The sequence below is a fragment of the Grammomys surdaster genome, unplaced genomic scaffold, assembly GCF_004785775.1.
Source record: "Grammomys surdaster isolate TR1022 unplaced genomic scaffold, NIH_TR_1.0 125581, whole genome shotgun sequence".
Lineage (NCBI taxonomy): Eukaryota > Metazoa > Chordata > Mammalia > Rodentia > Muridae > Grammomys > Grammomys surdaster.
The window spans coordinates 45,020-69,445 of record NW_021620427.1 but is presented as its reverse complement, the minus strand read 5'-3'; the positions used below and the strand labels follow the sequence as shown (position 1 = coordinate 69,445).

The 24,426-nt window shown below is 36.4% G+C and overlaps 1 protein-coding gene across 3 annotated transcripts; it reads right to left on the bottom strand.

Annotated features, from left to right (window-relative positions):
• Positions 1-5,693: 5,693 nt before the first annotated feature.
• Positions 5,694-15,443, bottom strand: LOC114638384 (UDP-glucuronosyltransferase 2B1-like). Of its 3 annotated transcripts, none has more exons than XM_028786811.1 (6): positions 14,694-15,443; positions 13,461-13,609; positions 10,842-10,973; positions 9,008-9,095; positions 8,654-8,873; positions 5,694-7,025 (listed from the first exon to the last, which is right to left on the bottom strand). In XM_028786811.1, exons 1-6 carry the CDS (start codon positions 15,415-15,417, stop codon positions 6,749-6,751), a joined length of 1,590 nt encoding a protein of 529 aa, XP_028642644.1. In that variant the 5' UTR covers positions 15,418-15,443; the 3' UTR covers positions 5,694-6,748. The 3 variants fall into 3 exon arrangements, with proteins under 3 accessions (XP_028642644.1, XP_028642646.1, XP_028642647.1); XM_028786813.1 differs by having other exon boundaries at positions 8,654-8,771; XM_028786814.1 differs by lacking the exon at positions 8,654-8,873 and having other exon boundaries at positions 6,898-7,025.
• Positions 15,444-24,426: the final 8,983 nt, after the last annotated feature.

Below are 24,426 nucleotides of genomic sequence, written 5' to 3'. Positions count from 1 at the left end.
ATACCATACATAGTTCAGTGCTCTGTCATATGACTATTGGCAACACTGACCATTTATTGCATTATTTAATGATTTTAAATATATGGCTCTGAGGTTCATAGTATAATTTCAGAATTACTCACACTGCACTTATATTTAGAGCATATTGTAATCTAGAAACCCTGTTCTTTTAGCCTTTCCATTGGATCCAGCTTTAGCCTACCATGAATCTCCTTTATGTACCTAGTCAGCCTGGGAGGGGTGAAGAGATAAGGAGACACTTCTGGTTTTCTCCTTGACTTTCAGAGAATTGAATGACTTTCCCCAGTGACCTTTTGCTGGGAGAAGAAATGTTTGGTCTCTGGGGACACTCAGAGGAGGAATTTGTTTCTTAGAAAGGCCATTTACAAGCTAGGGGAAGCTAACATTCTGGAGCCTAGGAGCTAAGATGGGTAAGGTCCCATGCCATACCTGGAATGCTTAGCTATGCATATGTCTTGTAAGAACCCAAAAGATGGAGGGAAGGGTGATTGGCTCCTTTTGTCTCTCTTCCTAAAGTGATCATAGTAAATGTATTTTCCGTCTGCATTTCACTATTAATTTGCCTCTTTTATTCACTTTTTGAGTGAGGTTTGTGTGTAAGTGACAGCTTACACTCCCCTATATTACATTTTTCCTGCACAGAGACCATGCCTTATTCATCATTATATAGAATAAAGTAATACTTAGTGAATGGTTTTTGAATGAATCCATGAATCTTGTTCTCTCATCCTGCTTATGAGTAGAATATAGTTCTAAATTTAAAAACAGGTCTGTCTTTCTCTGATATCATAAGTATTTCAGACAGAACTTGATAGTTCTGTCTAGATAGTGTTATTCTAGAAATGGGAATACTGCTTCCAGGAATAGTGTGATTTGTAAATATTGAGGTCAGTGGGTGTTTAAAATTGTTTTGTTTTTTGTTTTTTAATTAAGAGAAACCACAATTTTATTTTCCAAGCTTTTGAACCTGATGGCTGTATAATGCCAAAAACAGTTTAATGTTAACCAAGTTATATAAAAACCATTCTCTTTGACAGAAAAGCTGCAGTATTTGAATGAACAATAGCAAATAACCAAATACCACAGATCAGCTCATTTAGCTGCTTCAATGTATATTTCGCATTCAACCTCATAACACTAGGTCTATGAAATATAATTTTCCTTAAAAAAATCTAACATTCATCAAATAAATGTATGATTCTTATAGTTCAAATTGTCATTAAGTAGATTCTGAAGTGCTTGGCTCTTAGGAACTATCCCTTCTTTTGATTTAGAAGAGAAACTCATGTCTGACAACAATGTTGGGCATGCATCTGTGTCAGACAGAACATGCAATGTAGGTATGAACCTATTACTATATTCTAATAAATGAACATTGTATGAAAATGACTCCAAGTTACCTATACCTAAAGATTAAAGCATCTCTCAACTCTCATCAAAGAATCTTTTATAGTAGATAGTTATTGACATAGAGATTCACAACTGGCCCAGTTGCAGGGCATAAGAAAACACTAAGCCATAAATGGGACATGTATATCACATACATCCTTCCAAGTCTCAGGCCATCGCTGTGGAAAGCTTGTACGAGACAGACGTAATGGATAACTACAAGCAAGCTTTTTCTTTCATATCCAACAGTCATCTCTTGAGGATTGGTCTTTGGCTATGTATTATAATGCTAAATATTTGCATCCCAAGGTTGTCCCCAGGGACGAGAGAATCAGCATATAGGCCCACATGACCATGTAACCTTGGTATATCAAGTTATCAAGTTGGTGAATAAAGATGCCTCCAGCCTATATCTGGTCAGAATAGAGATCGGTGGAAGTTTTAGTTCCCAGGATTGAAGGAAGAGAGAAGAAGATGGAGAAAAGAGCAGACACCACGTGGTAGGTGAGTCATAAAAACATGGCCAAGAGGGCTGGCTAACTAGAATTAAGAACATCCCAGATAGAACATGGTGAGATATAAGTCAGGGTTATAGACAGGAAAGTAGATGCTAATAGCTTAGATGGAATGTATCTGCCCAGCTTTAATTAAGGCTTATTATAAAAACAAAAGTTACATGTATTTCATCTGGAAACGGAATGATTAAAGGTAAGATAGAAGTCCCTGACTGAGATTAAATATTTACTACAGCATTATCTGTACATATAGACTCACAGGGGTTGTGACAGCATTTAAAATCCCCATACAAGCTCAAGGCAGAGAAAATCACAGCGTGGAGAAGACAGGTGACCATGGAGTACCAGCCCTAGCTGGGGAGCCACTAGCAATTGATACTGTTGGGAGAGGAAGAGTCAGATTTTTTTGTTTTTAAGAATATTACCTGTAGTACCTCTTATAATACTCTAGTGCAAGGATACATATTCATGTTATAAGTGCAGTACATACTGAACATGGTTGATATGAAAAAAAAAACTCACAAGGTTCAGTTCCTAGGGAACAGAGATCTTGGAGGAGTTGGCTGAAGGGTTAAATATAGTCAAAACATGAAAATTTCCCAACAAAGTGCTGAAGAAAGAACTCAGTGGAGAAGATCATTGGCTGCTTTTCCTGAGGACATGAATTCAATTTCCAACATGTATATGATCACTCTAGTTCAGACATAATGGGCACCAGAGATGCAGGTGGTATAAAAACATATTATATATAACACACACACACACAGAGATAAACACACACACACACACACACACACACACACACACACGTAACCTAACCCTAACCCTAACCCTAACTCTAACCCTCACCCTAACCCTGAATATTTTTTTTTTTGAGAGCCAAGTCCCGAGTGCACTTCCCACAGCTCAGGTAAGCCACCGAACACCAGTTCTGTTCCTGTCCTCGCGGCGCTCACCAGGCCCTAACCCATTTGTGTGTGTGTGTGTGTGTGTGTGTGTGTGTGTGAAGAGACAGAGAGAGACAGAGAGAGAGACAGAGAGACAGAGAGAGACAGAGAGAGACAGAGAGAGAGAGAGAGAGAAAGAGACTCATATATGTATGTATTCATATACATACACACATAACATAAAATTATTTATTTTATTTTTATTTTATTGTTTTTGAGACAGGGGTTTTCTGTATAGTCCTGGCTACCCTGGAACTTGCTCTATAGGCCAGGTGGGCCTGGAAATCAGAGATCCCTGCTTCTGGAGGGCTGGGATTAACCAGCATGCCTGGCTACTGTTTTATTTTATTTATAGTTATTACATAAAAAAATTTAAAAAGAAGTTTAAGTTAGTCAGGTAAGATGGCACACATCTTTGATACTAGTGCTGAGGAGGAAGATGCAAATAGATCTCTATGAGTTCAAGGCTAGCCTGGCTTGCAATGAGAATTTGAAGACAGTCAGAGCCCTAGTGAGATTCTGTTTCAAATACATAAGTCAACAAACACAAAGATGTGTAAATGAAAGAAAAGGAAGAGAGAAACAAATAAACAAGGTTCATTTGAAACCCTGAGGCAGGCGTAGATTTCCAGGATTCATAGACATCTGTAACTCCAGTTCCAGGAGATCCTGTGCCATATTCTGCATATGTACCAAACATGCATATAGTACAGACACACATACATGTTGTAAGAACATAAATAAGTTTAAAAAAGAGAGACCTAAAATGTAATTCTGTGCAAATAGGCTTGGAGAGGGACTAGCAGTCCTTATAAACACATTTCTTTAGAATAAAAACCACAGTATGGAAATTAATGTGACAATATGCCTTTAAATTCTAGATAAGCAGAGCCTTGCATAAAATATTAGAGTGAACCTTGGAATGGGCACATCAGCAGGAACCCATTTGATCACAGATAAGGTGAACTTTGGTTTCAGCTAAGGGTTGTTTTGTATCTAATATTGGCAGAAGCCAGAGCCCACTCCTCTTGTAACTTAAGTTACTCCCTTTGAAAGAAATACTCTGTTGACCCTTCTTTGCAATGTTTTTGTTTGACCAGTGTTGTCTTTATAGCTAGGTCCTGTGCCTGGCACTTTAGGATAATCTGTTTCCAAATCCACAGAACTCTTGGTTAGCTTCAGCTCTCCTCTTATTTTGCTCTTGTAAAGGTTATCTACATCTTGTGATCCAGTCAACTCAGGGTCAAGAATACTTGTTTTTTGTTAATAAAAGCATGTCATTAGCATGCTGAAATCACACTGTGCCTAGAATCATTCTTCCAGTTTCTAGAATAGCACTGTCAAGTTATGATTGAATTAGCTAGGATATCAGATTAGGACATATCTGATTTTATATATAGAATTGCATCCTACCAATGAGAAACTCAAAATGTACACCAGGATTACAGAATTAGATTCATGGATTCATTCAAAAACCATTCCCTAAGTATTACACTGCTCTATGGAGTGAAGGCATAAAGATAACTAAGGCACGGTATCTGTCCAGGAGAAACTTAATATAGTGGGGTGTAAGCTGTCAGTGAAGGAGTAAATGAGTGTTTCAACCTCTCACAAAGCCATTGGGTATTTTATTCCTGATGTTTAGGAACCCAGGATTTTTTACTAACATGACTGGAAAGGAAATATGTTGGCTATAGAAGAGCAGTAACTGTTATAACTGAAATATAAAGTTGGAGTTGGATGAAGTCTGAGTTCTGTAAAATAATCAGAAACAATGACTTTTCTCATACAGATGCAAAAGTGAGTCTATTTCAAAAGTGTGGCACATGAACATTATTATTTATGAGTACTGAAAGAAAAAAAAACAAGGAAGAAACACAATCCACCAAATGAAGTCAGAGCTGGTATGGCATTTGTAAAAGTAGTTCATATTTAGAGGTGTTTTAAAAAGCCTTTATGCCCATGCAAATTTGGTGAAGTACAGTAACCTCAGTCACTGTTATAGGGGATAGTTCCTCTTTTGTTGGGTGACTCTGAGCTAAATCCTTATTTAGCTTTCATATTCAATCTAGGACCCCTTTCCTTATGGATAATCCTGTCCACAGCAGGCTAAGACCCTGCCCCATCCCCACTCCACATTATTTAAATCATCCCAGTAAACTTGACCACAGGCTGGACTTTCCTCTCAGATGACTCTTAAGTTTTGTCAAGTTAGCAACTGAAGCTAACACAGATGGATAACAAACATTTTCCAACTGGACTTGGGATATGCTTTCCTGGAAGGAATTAATACCTAATACTGTAAACCTGGTTAAAAGTCAAGAAAAAACAATCCAGCTTACTACCTACTATTGCTATTTTGCTAAATGATCAAATTGGCAAATTTCCTTCAGAATGTTTAATAGTAATAGATGTGGAAAGTTCTCAGCCTTTGTCAGGGAGTCCTTTGTTGTAGTAAGCACTCGTCAATCCAGAGACTTACAACTAGATAAGTTCAGGGGATACTGCAAAAGTATGGGAAAATAATATAAGAACCTGATGTGGAAGAGATATGCTAAGAAACCTTTTCTTTTGCATATGCCATGGTTATTACATTCATAAGCTCCAAAGTGCGTGATCTGCACATGACTTGCGTAAAATTAAGTAGCCAAAATTGCAGAATGAATAGGGAGGAGCTCTTAATACACATATGAAAAGACCTATTGTCTGTCATAGATTCTAGGAGATGAATTATTATTATGGAGAGTGGTGGCTGCTGGTGCATTGTCTGTGCTCCTGTGATGTCTGCTCCTGATCAACTGCATGTATATATACACAGCACTCATTGAACTTACTGGTTTATTAAAAACAAAATAATAGGACACGAAGTTGGAGTTGGGACTTGTTGGGTGAAACCAGTGGGAAGCAGAAAGGTGAACATCATAAGGAAATATTTTAATATTTTACTGAACCAAGGTAAGTAATTTTGTATGAATGAATCAAACAAAATCAGCAAAACAGATTTTGAGTTTGTGGGGGATGTTTCAGATAAGAAATATAACACGAGATAGTTGATGTTGTGACTTAAAAAAAAATATGATATTCTCTTGGATGTGTACTTTCGAAGTGAGGAAAAAAATGGAACATTGGCAGCTTGAGTCTACTCCAAAAGTCAGAGGGAGAAGGACTGTTTTCAGGTGAATTGTGAGTAAGAGATAAGATGGAAAGTAAATTAATAATCTTGACAAGTCAGAACTCCCAAGTACTGGAATTTATGTCAGGAGTAGTAAGAATAAATGTTTGAAAATTATTGTTTGAAAAATGCTTCTGATTAAAGGTGGGTAGCCTCAGTCACAGATCCTTTGGGGAATATTTGATGGAAGTTTGGTGTATCCAAAGATAACCAGAAACAACAGTTTTCCTTATACAGATGGAAACGTGAGCCTATTTCAGAAGCACAGTACCTGAACGCTATTATTTATGAGCAATAAAAGAAAGGAAAGATAAAGGAAGGAAAGAAAAATAGTCTACCAAATGAAGACAAAGCATGTTGGGCATTTGTAAAAAGTAACTGATATTTAGAGAGGTTTTTCAAAGGCTTTATGACAATGCAAACTTGAGTAAGCTCAGTGATTGTTGTTGAGCTTTGCCCCTCAGTTACATCAAAACATTCTAAACTGAACACAGGATGTTGTTTTTATACAAAACCAAGTGTGTGTATATTTGGCATCAGTTCTTGCATGCCTTCAACATAGAGTGAATCCATGAGAGCCATCTTCAATGAAGTCCCAACACTGTCTTGTTTCAGAGGGAAGGCACCTGGACTGACAACAGGTTCTCACTGGAAGTAGCTGGCAGAGGCTCATCTCTCAGGACTCTACTTCAGCCTTCATAACACTAGCTTTTTTTCTTCTTTCCCATGTTAGCAGTCTTATGGCAACAAAAGAGGCAACATTTTGTGATGATGAATACCACAGCTACCACACAAACCAACAGGAACCCAATCACATCCAGAGAGTGGTACTGGAACCAGTTAAGGTCATGCAGAGCTGGGCGAAGGTGCTTGGCTCCTTTGTTGCGCATGACATACTCGATCCAGAAGACAGCTCGGTCCAGGGGCTTCATTGGCTGGTCACGTTGGATTCTGGATAATCTCATGGCATTCTCTTTATAGCTGAAGAGGCAATGTATACAACTAAAATTAACGAGAAGCTAATGTGCTGATTTACATAACATTTATTGGTTTGGGGAAAGTCGCACAAGGACTCAAAATGAATCACATAAACTTGCCACACAAGTACTGTGTTTTATGAGGTGGCAAGGAGGACAGTTCAGTGACAGGGAAGTCAGTGAAACAGTCTTGTTTAGCACAGTTTTTTTGGTTTTTATGAACTTGGTGTTTAGCTGACACTAGACTGAAAGTACTTAATGGACTCCTGCATCCACCTCCAACTAATGAGCTTAACAGTGTACACCGGCAGGTCAGTTGCATGTACTAGCTCTATTTTTACTTTGTTCTCCATAGAATATTTATTTTTAATTTTATTTTTTCCAGTTGAGCAGTAATTTGCACATTGGCAACGAGAGGATTTTAGTAAGGTGAGACATTTCCTGTGTGTGCATGCGTGTGTGTGTGCGTGCATGTGTCTTTGTGTGTGTAACATGAAACATGATTTAATAACAAGAAGTGAAGTAGACACAGAATTCTCTTAAGCTATACAGGGGCAGTATGTCATGCTGGATGTCTCCTCTCTAGTTTCAGTTTTTACTCTTCTCTTCTACCTGTTTCCTAATTTCTTTTTATGAGTAGATTCCTGTTTTGAAAACACTTGTTAAGTTATCATTCTTCCTTTTACAGAATTTCCACCAGAAGTTTCACCAGACTAAAACCAATGGAATTCTGTTCTTAGTCTAGGAGATTGTATATATAAGAACTAACATCACTTTCTCCTGCTACTTTTTCTCTGGACGTCTGATGGGTGCAATTGTCTACTGGCAAACCTTGAAACTACCAACAGTATTCTTTGGGTATGGTAAGAATTTAATACTGTCTCTTATTTCTTCAGTACTAGTTATGTAATATCACATATCACTATAGAAATAAAATAAAAGCCGGGCAGTGGTGGCGCACGCCTTTAATCCCAGCACTTGGGAGGCAGAGGCAGGCGGATTTCTGAGTTCGAGGCCAGCCTGGTCTACAGAGTGAGTTCCAGGACAGCCAGGGCTATACAGAGAAACCCTGTCTCAAAAAAACAACAACAAAAAAAAGAAATAAAATAAAATTTTAACAAAAGTCTTATAGCTTCAGAAAATATGGGTAAAGGTTTAAACATTAATCAATATTAAGATTCACAAATACTTAATTATGTACATCCTATTATATATAGAAATAGTGTCCTTTTCACCAATAGATATATATTTGTAATATTTATGTATATAGAATAGGTTCAGACTAACCATGTCTCATTTATTGAAATATAAATTTATAATAACTTTATTGTTAAACACATATTTCAGACATGCAACATCACAAAGTTATTCAAAATTATTCTTCAAATAGGATAAAAATCAATGTGATGATGAGAATCTATCAGTATTTTTAAAGGAATAGTTATTCACATCAAGCATGAATGCACATATTTTCAATTCCAGTACTCAGGAGGCTGAAGCAGGCAAACTTGTATGAGTTCATGGCTGGTCTTGTGGTTATATAGTAAGACTGTGTTTTAAAAAATGAAAAGAAAAGGCCCACCTTAAAGGAAACAACTTCAAACAAGGAAACTGAAAACAAAATGGACTCACGAAGGGTCATTAATGACAGTCCGCAAGGCAGTGAGAAGGTCTGAAGCTGACAGTGTGTTGAAGTCCACTCTAACAGCTGCTCCCTTGGCTACCATGTGGTTAATATTATCTGGTTGATCTGCAAACAAGGGAATACCAACGATAGGAATGCCATGATAGATCGCCTCATAGATACCGTTGGTCCCACCATGAGCTATAAAAGCTTTGGTTTTTGGATGACCTACGGTGAGAAGAAGTTTTACATAATTATTGATCATATTATTAAAGAGAGAGGAAATATGTAGGCTCAGAAGGGGACTGTTCTCAAGTAAGTATATTATTACAGCCACAAACCTGTAGTGATATTTGCCTTACCAAGAAGGTCATTCTGTGGGATCCACTTGTAGAGCCGAGTGTTGGATCCTAAGGTGTCTGGTTTCTTACCATCAAATCTCCACAGAACCTGTTACACACAGACAATACCTTACTGAATTACAGAAATCTCAAGGCTTTGATATATTTTGATTCTGGGGAATAGAGATTACTCAGTTGAACATTATCCAGATGATAGAGAATGAAGTTTAAGAGAGGGAAATTCTAAAATAGTATGAGATTTTAAAAGGTTGAAATAAATAATACATTTTTTTGTACATGGCTTCAAAATAACTTAAGCATGACATTTAATTATACTAATTTTATATGTCTGATATTTAGTGCCAGATCGAGTGTACACAAAATTTTTAGACAGTCAGTATAGAATTATATTGGGAAAAACAATGGTCAATTAATAATAGTTTATGATTATGTATATTTCATACAATTCTATATATAGGATATATATACATATTACATATAATCTCAATATTATGTTTTTTTTAAGTCATATGCACACAGTTTTACCTATATTGTTGTGTTCTTTAGACTACTCATTATAATTAGGTTTATTTGATTTATAATATATATGATATAAGTTACCATTTCTAAAAAAATTTCTTTCTTACCAGGAAGTATATTTACTTCATTTCAGATAAAGTTTATTAAGGACTGTCCATGAAAAATGTCAATATTAACATTTAAAATATGCTTCCTGTTGTCCTAAATCCATTTCATGTCTAGTACAAAACTGAGTCCTAAACTACGAGGAATTCACACAAACTGGAATATGAACTGTCAGTCTTTACTTTCTGCATGCTTCGTGTTTAGTAAAATAAAAAGTTATTGCCACAATAGGAGAAACCAGTGTCAAGTAATAGAGTCAAAGGACTGCTGCTTTTAGAAATTCATTCAATACCACAATTTATGGAGTTGGGAACTGCTAGATTCTTCCTATGTTATCCTTCCTTACATATTGCTCCATCTTAAATTATCGCTTCTTCCACCATTCAGAAAAAAAACACGTTCACTCGATGTGCTGAAAACAGAATTTCTCCTGATGAGTTCATAATTTCATAATCCTGGTCCCACTTCAGGGTCAGGATCTATTTTCATCTGTTCTCTCATAATTTCCTACATCAGTAATTAGGAAGACCATATTTTTACTCTTTCTTTACAGACATTCTTGTTTCATTTTCTGTATGTGGATGTTTTGCCTCCATGTAAGTCTATGCACTGTGAGTATTCTTCCTGGCGGTGTAAAGAGCACATTAGATTCCCTGGCAATTGAGTTGGGGACACTTGTGAGCTACTCTGTAAATCCTAACAATCAAGTCCAGTTCTTCTGGAAGAGCAGCCTGTGCTCTTAATGCATCACCGAGGCATTGCTCCAGCCCAAGCATAGTGTTTCCCATTATTGTATTTCCTCCTCCTGTTTCTCTTTTCTTCCATCCTTTCTTTCTTTTACTTATCTTTTTCTCTTACTTCTTTTGAGACATTGACCCATGGAATAGCCCAGAAAAGCTTTGGAATGAACGTGAAGTCTAAACTGGTTGTAAATATGAAGAAAAAGACCTACCTCAGATCTCTAAGCATCAACATGTCAGAGATGCACAACCATGCTGGATCTAAGTGTGATCTTTCAGATCATAATGTGAATCAGAAACAAATTTATACTCTATCCTCAGAAATTCATAACTTTCTTTTTAATATGGTGTTTGAGATGAATAGGAAAGAGGCTGTTACTTTATTTTTCACAAGAATTTTCCCTACTGTAATCCTGTCAGTGTTCAATAGACTTATAATACATTTTTCCACCTAGTGGACACTTTCTCACCTTCTGTGGAATCTGGGCAAGAGCAGAAGCAACTACATTGGCCTTTTCTTCCGTCATGTTTTTAACTACTGATCCCAGACAAAACACCACCACACCATGTTCTCCAGAGCTCTGAACAAATTCTTCCATTTCCTACGAAGACAGTTGTGACATCGCAAATATATAGTTGCATGGGTAGCATTGTCTAAAGGACTGAGACAAACATTACCAGAGGAAATCACATAATTACGGGAATTATTTTAGGAAGACCAGTGAGTGTATTCATTGCTTCTGTCCTCAGTGTTCATGGAGAGTGCATTTGTACTATAGCACAATTGACCAAAGTCAAAAAGTTAGAGGGAAAAAAGTACTGTTAGTCGAGAGGTGACTGAAATTTAAGATATTTTTAAAACAACTTGAGAAGGAGGGAGAAAGATTATAAGAGCCTGAGGGGATGGACAACATCCCAGTGTCTACCAGGTACAATAACACTGATGCGTATATAAACTCACAGAGACTGTAACAACATGTCTAAGATCTGCACAGGTTCACAGCAGATGAAGTTTCAGCACAGAGTAGAAAGAGTCACCTACTTCTACTTCTAACTAAGAAGCTATTTGCAATTGATATCTGATAACAAAGGGTTAAATCTGCTCTCCCTAATAGAGAGTGACTGCATAAATCAGTCATACACCGGAGCAGGCCCCAAGCTCAGGCAGTAGTTAACCAATCCAAAATAAATGCCATGGTTTTTGTCCTTTGTGTGCTTTTTCTCCCTTTTTGTTTGCTTGCATATTTTTTGGCTTATTGATTTCAAGTCCATTCCTTTGATTATCTTTTTTGTAATTTCTTTGAGAGAAATGAGAGGGAGGAGCAGTGAGGGAGGGAGTGGAAAGGAGAACAGGAGGTTGGGAGCAAGTGGTCGAGGAGATAAAGAGAGGAACTCTAAGTGTGTGTGGGGGGGCAAGAGATAGGCAGCATTTGAGATACAAATAAATAAATTAAAAAATTTTTGTATTCTCATATTAAAAAGAGAGAAATTATCTGCTGTTCATTTAAAATAAATATAAATATGTTTCTACTGTCAAAAAAAAAAAAGAAAAAAGAAAAGAAAAGAAAAGAAAAGAAAACTCCATGACACCAGTAATGTATTGAATAACCCCAGTAGCTCTGAGAATAAATTGGGAATTGACAAACAGTAGTACCGTGTAGTAAAAGCTAATGAAGAACAAAGAACAATATCAAAATGAAGAGCTTGTCTAGAGAGTTGGAGAATATTTGTAAATTGTTCAGAGAGTGTGTGAATTAAAAAAAAAGTCTCTAACATACAAAAGAAAAAAGAATTCAATAAACATAGGCAAATGATCCAAAGTAGTCGTTCCCTCAGATGGAAGTAGCCTCCAATCATTTGTATAAATCTTTCAATAATTTTAGCTATCAGAAAAATTCAATTCAAAATATGACAATATTCCAACATAATCCAGTTATCACGAGTGTCACAAAATTTAAATAATGTAAAAATGCTCCTTCAGATGTTCTGGAAATTGAACATTTATACATTTATCAAAGTTGGAAATGTAAAAATGATACATTTTTACATTATAAAACACATAAATAAGTTTTTTATATACTAACATTATTATGATATGTACAGTTAACCTGTACATATTTTGGTGATATTTGAGGGAATATAGTTGCAAGAGAAATAATCCACATAATAATGTTTATTACAACACTATTCACAATGCCCCTAATATAGAATTAGCTTAGATATGGTTCAACTGATTAATGTGACAAGGTATTGATAAATATACAACAATATATAAAAATGTTTTACCCAGAGAGTAAAAATATTATTATTATACGATCTCAGGCGAACAGGTATTGTTTAGAGGACATGATGTTAAACAATAAGTAAGTATTATTTTCTTTTGTATGTGGAACCTGCAAAGACAAAAACAAAATACCTGCAAAATATAAATGTAGAAAGACTACAAGAAAAGTTTAAAAGGGGACGGTGTGTGGAACATGAAGGTATCTAACACCTCTTGCATGCCATGTCATTGTCCTTCTTAGCTAAGTCTGGATGGAGTTCTTGGCCACAGTTCTTGCAATTGTCTGTTTTTCTCTCTTCTTTTCATTTGCTAATCTAACCTGTACAATGGCCAGGCTGAGAAACAACACAAGGATTTGAGGACATTGCCTCTAATCTCTGTTGGATATTTCTTCAACCTATTTGTCTATCTCTAATAACACAATACGTAACATTTATTATACTGTATACAATAGTTCTTCATTACTATAATATTTTCAAGTAGAATATAATTTCTTTTTACTGAAAAAATTGATTCTTTGTTTCTTTAGCTATTCAACATGTTTCTGGTGTTTATTATATGTTCTTGAAGAGAATATCAATTTTTTTATGAGTTATCTAAACGTCCTTAAATCACTGACCACATTCTAAAGTGATTTGACACTTAGATGAAAGGAAATATTATATATGCCAATTGTCAGAGAGTTCTAATCCACTTTTATATCTCTCAGGAAACCAAACATCTGGAAAGAAATGAAATATCTGATGAAGAATTGTTTCCATGAAAAAGGAAAAACTGTTTATCAAGGGAAACAATAGAGGGTTACCTTAGGCAGTGGTTTGGCTGGTTTGCAATGGAGTCCTCCAACAAATTCAAAATTAGGCAAGAAGGGGTGAGGAAATTGCAAGTCCCAGAAGGTTCGAATGAGCCATATGTCTGCCTTCCCCATCATCTCAGTTAATGTAGTGGGTCTCCCTGTACCCCAAAAACATGAAAATATACAATGGTTAAAGAAGTTTGTCTGAAATATAGCAGGTGATTCTGTGATTTGAGATCATGTAGACAAGCAATATAAGATGTTTCAATTATGATTTATGATATAATCATATTAACATAAATATTAATTGTGTGAAAATTCCATTGATTTGCAAAGTTACACCAATGAATTTAAAACATTTTGACTCTTGAAATAAAGCTTGAAAATATTAGAAAAACACCTTGTGTAGAGTATTAATCTACTTTATACCTTTTAGTAGCTATTATCTTGATTTCTGATTCTTGAAATTCACTGTGATAATGTGTAAAGTATGACTAAGTTTCCTTTATCACTGCTATACTGTGTCTTTATTACAGGAAACTAGTATAACTTACTTGTATTCATCAAAGTTATAGCTGGATATTTCCATAAATAGTTAACATTTAAACTCTTTCTACTATTAATTTAGGTAATATTTTATTTAATGGAAAGGTATTTTAAAAATAAATAAATAAAAATGTGTGCATTTTGAGGCAAGATTTAAGGCTTTAAGACTTTTTAAAGTTTTATGGATCTTAGACATCTCAAATTCTAAGAAAATCAAGTTGCCTTTAGTGTTTCTCCTTCTAGTGACACTATTTAATTGTTAAAAACCTTTCATAATATTCTTGATAAATGTTTTAATTTATAAGCAAGTAACTTTTATAAGGGAATGTGTTTTGTTCAGTGCTACACAGATAGTTGTGGTAGTAAATCATGAGTCTGTAGTTTTCTCATTTATAGTCATTAAAGCACTCAATGAAACCTGGAGTTTCTTTTACTGAGACAAACATAGAGTAGATCAAACAATTATCAAGTGAAATCTTCCTTGTCTCACTTCGCATGGTTTCTAAGTTCTGGAGTGTTCTGATCAGTTACTCTACAGTATTTTCCTTGTTTTGAGGCTCTCTCTTGTTTTCTGTTTTTACTTGATCAGCTCACAAATAACAATCTCAGTCTATGACTTTATATTCACCTTACACATTCTCATTCAAAGTAACATCAAGTCAGGATTTCCCAGTGACAATGAAAGGCCCAATTTACCTAGAACATCACTGTAAAGCTGACTCCAGGACTTCTCACTAAATGTTTGGAACCAAAAGTCAAAATACAGCACCTGTAACATATTCTTCACCCTTTCCACGAATGTCATACGGTCACTTAGTTCTGACAGAACCACAGGCACATAGGAAGGGGGGAGTGGAAGCCCCCCGCTGTACTTTTCACATCTGTATCCAGCACAGAAGCGGAGACTGTACACCAAAGGTGTCTTAAGCAGTTCTGCCAGCAGCTCACCACAGGGACCTATGGCATCTGCGAGAATGACATCAAACTTAGATCCTTGGAGTTTTTTCATAAGATTCTTGTTCCAAACTACTGCTTTGCAGAAACTTTGAATGATGTCTGAATATTCACGGGAGACTTTTTGCATTTTTGAATAATATGTCCAGAATGACTGTTTTTGAAAATCGTGTGTCCATTCACCTACCCATTTTCCAAAAGTATATTCAAGATCATATTTACTGAAAGGTGCAGAGTAAATCTCAAAATTAATAGAAGATTCATTGCTATGACCGATGAGAATAGAAGCAGAAGACACAAGAACGGTGACTTCATGACCTCTGTGTACAAGTTCATCCAGAATTATCTTGATATTCATCCAGTGGCTGTATTCTGTGGGCCACACTAGCACTTTGCCACAGGCTCCATGTCTAAAGTAGCATATGAGCTGTAGCAACAGAAAAACTGAAGTCTGTTTCAGAGACATCTTCCTGAAAGAGAATGCTATTGAAGAATCTGTCATTCTTTGCATATTTCCTGCTTTTTTGTCAATTCAATCAATCAAGAAGTTAACATATAACTTCTAAACTCATTACCGACTAGATGAGTCTGATGGTGTAACGTTCTGTGTAAATACACCTATGGAACATGAACTCAGGGTTAACAAAGTTTGTCTTTTTTTTTTTGTCCCTGATACTATTGAGCTAAAATTGATTCACTTCTTATAAGCAAATGTCGTGTCTTGAATATAACATATTAGAGTATTTAGAGTCACAGATAAAAAGCCTGTATTTCTTAAGTATGTTAACATAAAAGTAAATATCAAACAAGGATCTGAGTAAATCAGCATTTCTTAGACCTTGGTGTCTGTTAAAATTTTTGATGTATATAATTCATTATGTTATATTGCTTAGTCCATCAAATTGCCATATTTCCCCCCAGAATTAGAAGATTAACCTATAATGTTCAGGAAAAGAAGAAATCTTATACTTCTCTTCCACTATATCATACACAATTAATTGGGTCCTGGATATTTTTTGGTAGACATGTCTTCAAGTGTGTCCCTTTTAGGTTCCTTTTGTCATGAGAAACACCATTATTAGAAGGAATTTTCAGACCATGGGGGTTCTTTCTGCTTACAGTTGTAGTACATAATGAAGGGAAGTTAAGGCAGGAATTGAAGGGAGGAACTTGGAGGTAGGAACTGAAGTAGAGGCCATAGAGGAACAATACTGGTTTATCCTGATGGCTCTCTCAGTTCTCTCTCTTACATCCAGTATCACCAATCCAGAGATGCCAACAGTCCCAGTGAGATGGGCTTTTCTACAGCATTCATCAAACAAGAAATCTGTTTTAAGTATTTTATGTGGAAGGTTCCCTCCTCTCAGATGGCATTAACTTGTATTAACTAAAAATTAACTTGAGTTAACTAAAAATTCACCAATGTGAAATGACAAAGGAAACTCCAGTGACATACTTTTCCTAGGATTTCACCATGATGGAATCTTTTAGGAGATGAATTTGCTTGTAATGCTTCCATGCTCTTGTAAGGAACTCCTCCCACATGCTCTTGTAAACAACTCAATAAATTCCTTGGCTCACCATGTGTCCTACCTTAGTGGATTCACGAGTATGGATTTTTAATTGTTGCTGTTGTGTTTTTTTCTTTACTTTTGTTTGTTTGTTTGTTTGTTTCTTCCTTCCTTCCTCCCTATTTCCCTTCCTCCCTCCCCCTCTCTCTCTCTCTCTTTCTTTCTTTCTTTCTTTCTTTCTTTCTTTCTTTCTTTCTTTCTTTCTTTCTTTTTCTTTCTCTCTTTCTTTCTTTCTTTCTTTCTTTCTTTCTTTCTTTCTTTCTTTGTCTCTTTCATTCTTTTGTTTACTTGCTTGTCCCTTCCTCCCTCCCTCCATCCCTCCCTTTGTTCCAACCTTCCTTCCTTCCTTCCTTCCTTCCTTCCTTCCTTCCTTCCTTCCTTTCTTCCTTCCTTCCTCCTTCCTTCATTTCTTTCTTTCTTCCTTTCTTTCTCAATGCATTTTCTGATCTTAGTAGTCATTAGTTCTTATATTTTCAAGCAAATCATGTTTTGTAACTGTATCCCAAAGAGTGAGAGATACAGCTAAAATCAAAGGTTATTCTAGGTTAGGTACTTTGTGTGACTGTTGTAGATTATATAAATCCAACTGAGACTCAGCTGCTGGCTTGTAAAGAACTTCCTTTTATATGGATGGTATTACAGCACACACACATATAGACACACACACACATGCACAGCGACACACACATGCACAGGGACACACACACACACACACACACACGACATATAATGCCCTTTTTTTCACTAGTCTCTAATGTGGAAAGAAAAGTGGAAGAAAACGTGGACAAAAAGGGAAGACAAGATAGACATGATGTTTTGCTGTTTCATAGAGATGAGGGGAACATACAAAATTTCCTCCCCTGTATATTAATATGTCCATGGCTACTGCCATTGTTTCAGGCTTGTGTATGGCAGTAATACTAGGAGAGCATGTTTCACTGTGGACGTTCAATTCCTAGTATCCTGACTCTTAACAATCATGGTGATTTCTCTTTCATCATATTCCATGAACTTTAGGTATAGAAACTATGATGTAGATGTGCCTATTGGGGAAACTTTTCTGATCTTTTGATATATGCATTGTGCCAGGGTCTACTTTTCTGTGATGAATATCTGTTATGTAGATGCTGATGAAGTATGGTAGCCATGCTGTGATGATTTCAATAGGAAAAGACACCACAGGCTCATATATCTGAACTCTGGGGCACCAGGGAATGGCACTATTATGGATGTGTGGCCTTTTGGAGTAGCTATGGTCTTGTTGGAGGTAGTGTGTTACTTGGTGTTGGTTTTGGTGTTTCAAGTGCTCAAGGCTGGCCCAGAGTCTCTCACTCTCTCCCTGCTACCTGTGGATCCAGATGTAGAAGTCTCAGATACTCTCTAGCACCATGTCTGCCTGTAATCCACCATGCTTTCCATTGTGAAGACATTGGACTAAACTTGTCAACTGTAAGCTAGTCTCAATCAAATGCTTTCCTTTACAAGAGTTTCTATGGTCAGAGTGTCACTTTAAAGCAAAAGAACTTTGCCTAAGCCACATATCTATGGATATGATGATTAGATTTAGAATGTAGTTAGGAAGTATGCTGCTCTAAGAAAGTTAAAGTAGTAGATTTATTTCTAAGGTCAATGATGTCTGTAGCCACAAAACTGGCTATGTGTTCAGTACCAGACATTCTTTTCCTCCAGCACAATATACCTGTGCTGACTGATCTTATGTCTGACACACAAACCACAGTTATCTGAAAGGAGGGAGCTTCTGTTGAAAAAAATGCCTCGGTAAGATCCAACTCTGTGGCATTTTCTTAATTAGTGGTTAATTGTCAGAGCGCCCTACCTGCTTTCAGTGGTGCCATATTTGGGATGTTTGTCCTGTGGTTTCTAAGAAATCAGTCTGCGTAAGCCGTGGGAAGCAGGCCAGTAAGCAATACCTATCAGTGGCCTGTTTATTAACTCTTGCCTCCAGATTCCTGCCTTACTGGAATTCCTGTTCTGACTTTCTTCAGTCATGAACCGAGATACAGAAGTGTAATCCTCATAAAGTGTTTCTTCCCTACTTTCTTTTGGTCATGATATTTTGTCATAGCAATAGAAACCCTAAGACAAGCTATTTTCAACTGTGTGTCCAGGTAGTCCAAGTGACTTCCCAACTTTCCCAATGGCTACAGCTGCAGCCCTTTATTGCCACTAAAGGGCTCAGGATGAGACCCTATTCTGAAGATGTCAGGGAATCATGGAGTTGGCATGGCTAGCTGACTTGAGAGTCATGTATCACAGGTATTTTCAGAGTAGAGTATGTGGCTCCTGTGGTAGGAATTTTGCCTTCCAATTTCTGAGAGATTGATTCCCTTCCTTAGACAGCGAAGCATTTACCCTTGTCTCATTGTGTGTTACTTCTATAGTGAAGGAAGTATGAAATCTTTACAGTACAATTTAATTAGTCATAGACATTAATCTTGTGAATGCTGTGAAGCTTTCAAATGTTATTGTATCCTGGTAACTACAACTATATTGATCCAGGCAATTCTCATTATATTCTGTGTATGATAAAGTTATAAACAGTGTCATTGCTCTCAAGAAAACTGACATAGCTTAAGTTATTCTGTGGACCCTCCAGTGGGCTGGGTTTTGTTCCTTGCAGACATATTCAGTAACCATGACCTGAACAGTAAGTGTGTGTGCTTATAGATGTTACCAGAAACATGGACCTGAAATATGATGATTTAAAGAAAGAAATGGGAAAACATAAAAAGTTTAAATTCACAGAACTGCTGGGAATCATAGATACACAGTTATAAAACACAGAACATTCATTGGAGATACAAAGTTAGGATGGGCAGGGTCAAAGAGAGGTATTTGTTTGTAGAAGTTCTGTCAACTTTGTTGCTGGAGGCAGAAGTTAAAGGAGAATTCCATCATTTGATGAAATTCCTGGAATTCATTAGTTATTCTTTCCCTGATGAGGAACCCCTGGATTCCAGAACTTTGTTCCCATTAGGAAGAACACAACAGGAAGAATGAGATGCGAGGGGAACAGAGAAAACGTCTTAGTGATTTTTTTTCAGCTTGGAAGAAAATACTGTCATGGATAAAATGACAGTTAAAATTAAAAATGAAAGTGATTAGGAAACAATAATTATGGGAATAAAAGAAAACTTAGCATGTGAAGATATATTATCTAATATTTGTGGTGAGGTTTACGGTACTCTTCCTCTTTGTACAAATTTTGTTCCATCATCTCCAGATCCAATTACATCTGCTCCTAAATCGATCCATCAAGTGCAGTTCTTATCAGCATGAAGATTCTTTTTCAATGCTCCACTCCATCTCTAACCAAGATTATTAAGTAGGTTTCTCATCCCACATTAGAGAATAAATTTCTTCTAAATAAGGGTACATATCCCCAATAAAAGCACCTCTGCTTCATGCCAGCAGATGAGAGAAGACAGGAGAGATTTTCTCTTTTCTGATTGAGTGAACACACCTGATTCTAATAACCCAGGGCAAAGAGTTAGAAACTACTCCTATTTCATTTAAGACTTTTAAGGATCTTAAGCAAGATTGAGCTTACTATGGGCCAACTGCTCCTGTTACACTGTCTCTCCTTGATTCTAGTTCTGGGATAGCTTTTCTTTCCTGAATGGAGGATCTTAGCAAATGTTAAAGTGAATAATTATTGTGGAAGACAGAATGTTCAGAGAGATTTCAGCACCAAGCTTTTAACAAAATAATATGTCCATGACTTTTAAAATGTTACTAGGTAAGACTCATGCATCATGTTGTTCAACAGTAGATCACACATTCTCCTGAGGCTTATGAAGAAATCAATGCTTGGTTTACAGGCATGGCATAAGTTATCAGATTCTGGGGGAAAAGAGAAACATTACAAAATTAGATTGGGACCTGATGAGCCTTATTAAGATTTTGTTTCTTGTCTTTGGCAGTCACACAGTCACCTGATATTTGATGGGAGACTTATTAAGCAAGTGGTGTATGAGAATGCTAATGCAGACGCCATCCTACCATCCATCTGTTCTGAGAGAAAATAGATATTTTAGTTACATATGTCTTTATGATTATATTTGGCCTTCATATACTTAAGGGTTAACTCTAGCTCTCCAAGGGCAGTCAATCAACTAGGAAAAAAAGAAATAAACAGTAATGCATAACCCAAGATTATGTCAAAAATTGTTGCTACTGCTTTAAGGTGAACTAAAGCAGATAGTTTCCTCTTGCTTTTTATTATTATTTAATACATTTTATTATTTAATTATCCTTTAATCTTTTTTTACAGTCCAGTTGTTATCCCTTTCTTTCTTTTTTTTTAAAGATTTATTTATTTATTTCATGTATATGAGTACACTGTAGCTGTCAGGGCATCAGATCCCATTACAGATGGTTGTGAGCCACCATGTGGTTGCTGGGAATTGAACTCAGGACCTCTGGAAGAGCAGTCCGTGCTATCAACCGCTGAGCCATCTCTCCAGCCCATTGTTATCCCTTTCTATTCCTCTTGGGCATTATGTGATTCATATTCTGTCTTCTGCCACAGATTATAAAATGCTAAAAGATCTGTCTATTAAAGTAATAATGAGATTACCATTTTAAATTTGGAGTCATAAATAAAAAATTAAAAATTTTATTATTAATGAATTTAGATGACTTAGCACTGGCTTTTGCTATTTTGGACCTCTACAAAATATTAAAAATTGACAATGGACAATTCTTCTTTATACACTGGCATGTCTTTTCAGAATGTAACACAGAACTCAGATGATTCTATTTGAATATGACCACTAGTAATCTCCTTCCTTTAGTCTGGACCCTCCTGTAGTTTCAAAAAATATTAAGAGATCTGCAAAGAGAGGAAACAAGGAAGCAGTGTTCCTTAGCTGTATGTGTTAGTGTCCTGTTGGCTCATCTCAGTAGTTTTCCCAAGAGAATATTTCCATAGTATTATGGTGATAGTGTTTAGAGATATTGTTTTGACTTTTCTGTTTTCTGCCTGCTTTACTATTTTAGTCAGCTTCATTGGGATTCTTTAGGAGCTCCATCCTTGGAGTTTGGGGATGGTGTTGAAACATAAGGTTTTTTTGTGGTCTCAAACCAAAACATTCATTGCATTTTAGGAGTGTGGCCTTGACATGTTGACATGGCTGAATTGGGCTTCCTTCTGATGACATTCACCTAGGGAAGTCTGTGCAGGAGGTTTGTAGTTACTTCTAGGCCTGCAAATGTAGGAATGTTTCTGCAGAGGCTTGGTAAAAATAAGCAATAGCCAATTTAGAATACATTCAGACTCTCCCTTAAATTTTAATTTATTTTCCATGTGTTGGTGTTTGGCTAGCATGAATGTTTGTGCAGAATGTTTGTGTCAGGTCCCTGGGGAGGCTAGTAGAGGTCAGAGGAGCCCCTGAAACTGGTGTCAGAGAAGAGTGTGTGCCACTACATGGGAAAACCTATGTCCTGTAAGAACAGTCCAAGCTTTTGACTGCTGTGCCATCTTTCTAAGCCCCTCAGTTTATCTTTTAATTAATAAAAATATACAATTAAAAAACATGGACTAAGGGCAGTAATATTGCTCTGCTTTGAAGATGTTTTCCACCAACTTCATGAACTAAGCTCTGTTCTCTAATAACATGTGATGGAGGGAGAGAACCAATTGTCCTGAGTTGTCCCATGTCCTTTGTACATATGCTGTGTTATGTGTCAACAGAAGTGAAATCCACTGCATGGGTATCTTGCAACATAAATGCTTCTGCCAAGTTTTGCTGTTCCTCTCTGGTTCACCCTAAGGACAAAGCAATCAAGAAGTTAAAGTCTAACCTTTATGTTTTCTCATAAATCAATACTTGGGGCTTTTGATCACATGGACACCTGGATGACATAGAACTCTGATGACCTGGAGACTGTCAAGGTTCATTTCCTATCTCCTTTCTGTTTTAAAGTCATAACCACTTTGCTTACTTTCTCCTTCTCTTAGAAATATAAGGATGAAATATACAGCTGAATCAAATTCAGTTTAAAAGAGATTTAAAATCTCCGGCAATAAAAAGTATACATAGCATACAACTTATGAATTCAAAAGTTTTATTGGTCCATTGATTTGTAAAATTGCATTATATTTGTTAAAAGCAAGGCTTATCGTTAATTTTTTTATGTTTCTATAACAAAATACTTGTGGCATGTTACAGTTCATTGAGAACTCTGATGACTAGAAAGTCCTTACAGCTTGAGGTTATTACCTAGTGACAGCTATTTGTCTACATGTTAAAGTGTCAGAGCGGTCACACATGAATTTTGTAGGTGTAGAGGAGGCCAGTGTGTGGATTACTTCATATCAACTTACGACCACAGTATGTACTGTAGTTCTAATGAGCTAAGGTAGTCCTAGGGGACACTTACTATTATTTTCTTCTAAATACTTTTAATTTTATTTTTAAGTTACTTTACTTATTTACATTCCAGTTGTTCCTCCGTTTGGTCCCAAAGTTTCTCATCCCATTTCTCCTTCCCTTTGCCTCCCAAAAAGTGATCCCCTCCACCAGACCTTCCCATTCCCTGGGGCCTCAAGTCTGTTTAGGATTAAGCTCATTTTCTCCCATTGAGACCAAAGCAGTTAGACTTCTGCTATCCATGTAGCAGGGCCTCAGATCAGCCCTTGTATGCTCCTGATTGGTGCTAAGTTTCTGGAAGCTGTTTGGAGTCTGGTTTAGTTGAGTCTGTGGGTCTTCTATGGGATCGCTCTCCTTTTCAGCTTCTTCAGTCCTCCCTCTAATTCAAAAACAGGAGTCTCTGGATGTCGGTTAGATACTTATAAGGGAGATTGGTCTGAAGTTCTCTTTCATTGTTGGGTCTTTGTGTGGTTTAGATATGAGCATAATTGTGGAGTCATAAAACGAATTGGGTAGTGTGCAGTCTGTTTCTATTTTATGGAATAGTTCATAGAGAATTGGTATTAGGTCTTCTTCGAAGATCTGATAGAATTCTGCTCTAAAGGCATCTGGTCCTGTGGTTTTTTTTTGTTGTTTGTTTTGTTTTGTTTTGTTTTTTGTTTTTTCCTTTTTGTTTTTTGTTTTGTTTTGTTTTGCTTTGGTAGGGAGACTTTTAATGACTGCTGCTATTTTTTTTTAGGGGTTATAGGACTATTTATATGTTTTATCTGATCCTGATTTAAGTTTGATGTCTGGTATCTGTCTAGGAAATTGTCCATTTCATCCAGATTTTCCAGTTTTGTTGAGTATAGGCTTTTGTAGTAGGATCTGATGGTTTTTTTGAATTTCCTCAGTTTCTGTTGTTATGTCTCCCTTTTTATTTCTCATTTTATTAATTTGGATACTGTCTCTGTGCCATCTGGTTAGTCTGGCTAATGGTTTATCTATATTATTGTTTTTTTTTTTTCTAAGAACTAGCTGTTGGTTTTGTTGATTCTTTGCATACTTCTTTTTGTTTTTACTTAGTTGACTTCAACCCTGAGTTTGATTATTTCCTGCCTTCTACTCCTCTTGGGTGTATTTGCTTCTCTTTGTTCTAGAGCTTTCTTTATTTCTTCCCTGACCAAGTTATCATTGAGTAGAGGATTCTTCAGTTCCCATGTGTATGTTGGTTTTTCTATTGATTTTATCCTTATTGTAGAGCAGCCTTAGCCTCTGGTGATCTGAGAGGATGCATGGGATTATTTCAGTGTTCTTGTATCTGTTAAGGCCTGTTTTGTTGCCAATTATATGGACAGTTTTAGATAAGGTACCATGAGGTGCTGAGAAAAAGATATATTATTTTGTTTTTGGATGAAATGATCTATAAATATCTACTAAATCCATTTGGTTTGTAACTTCTCTTAGTATTACTGTGTCTCTGTTTAGTTTCTGTTTCCATGAATGGTCTACTGATGAGAGTTCAGTTTT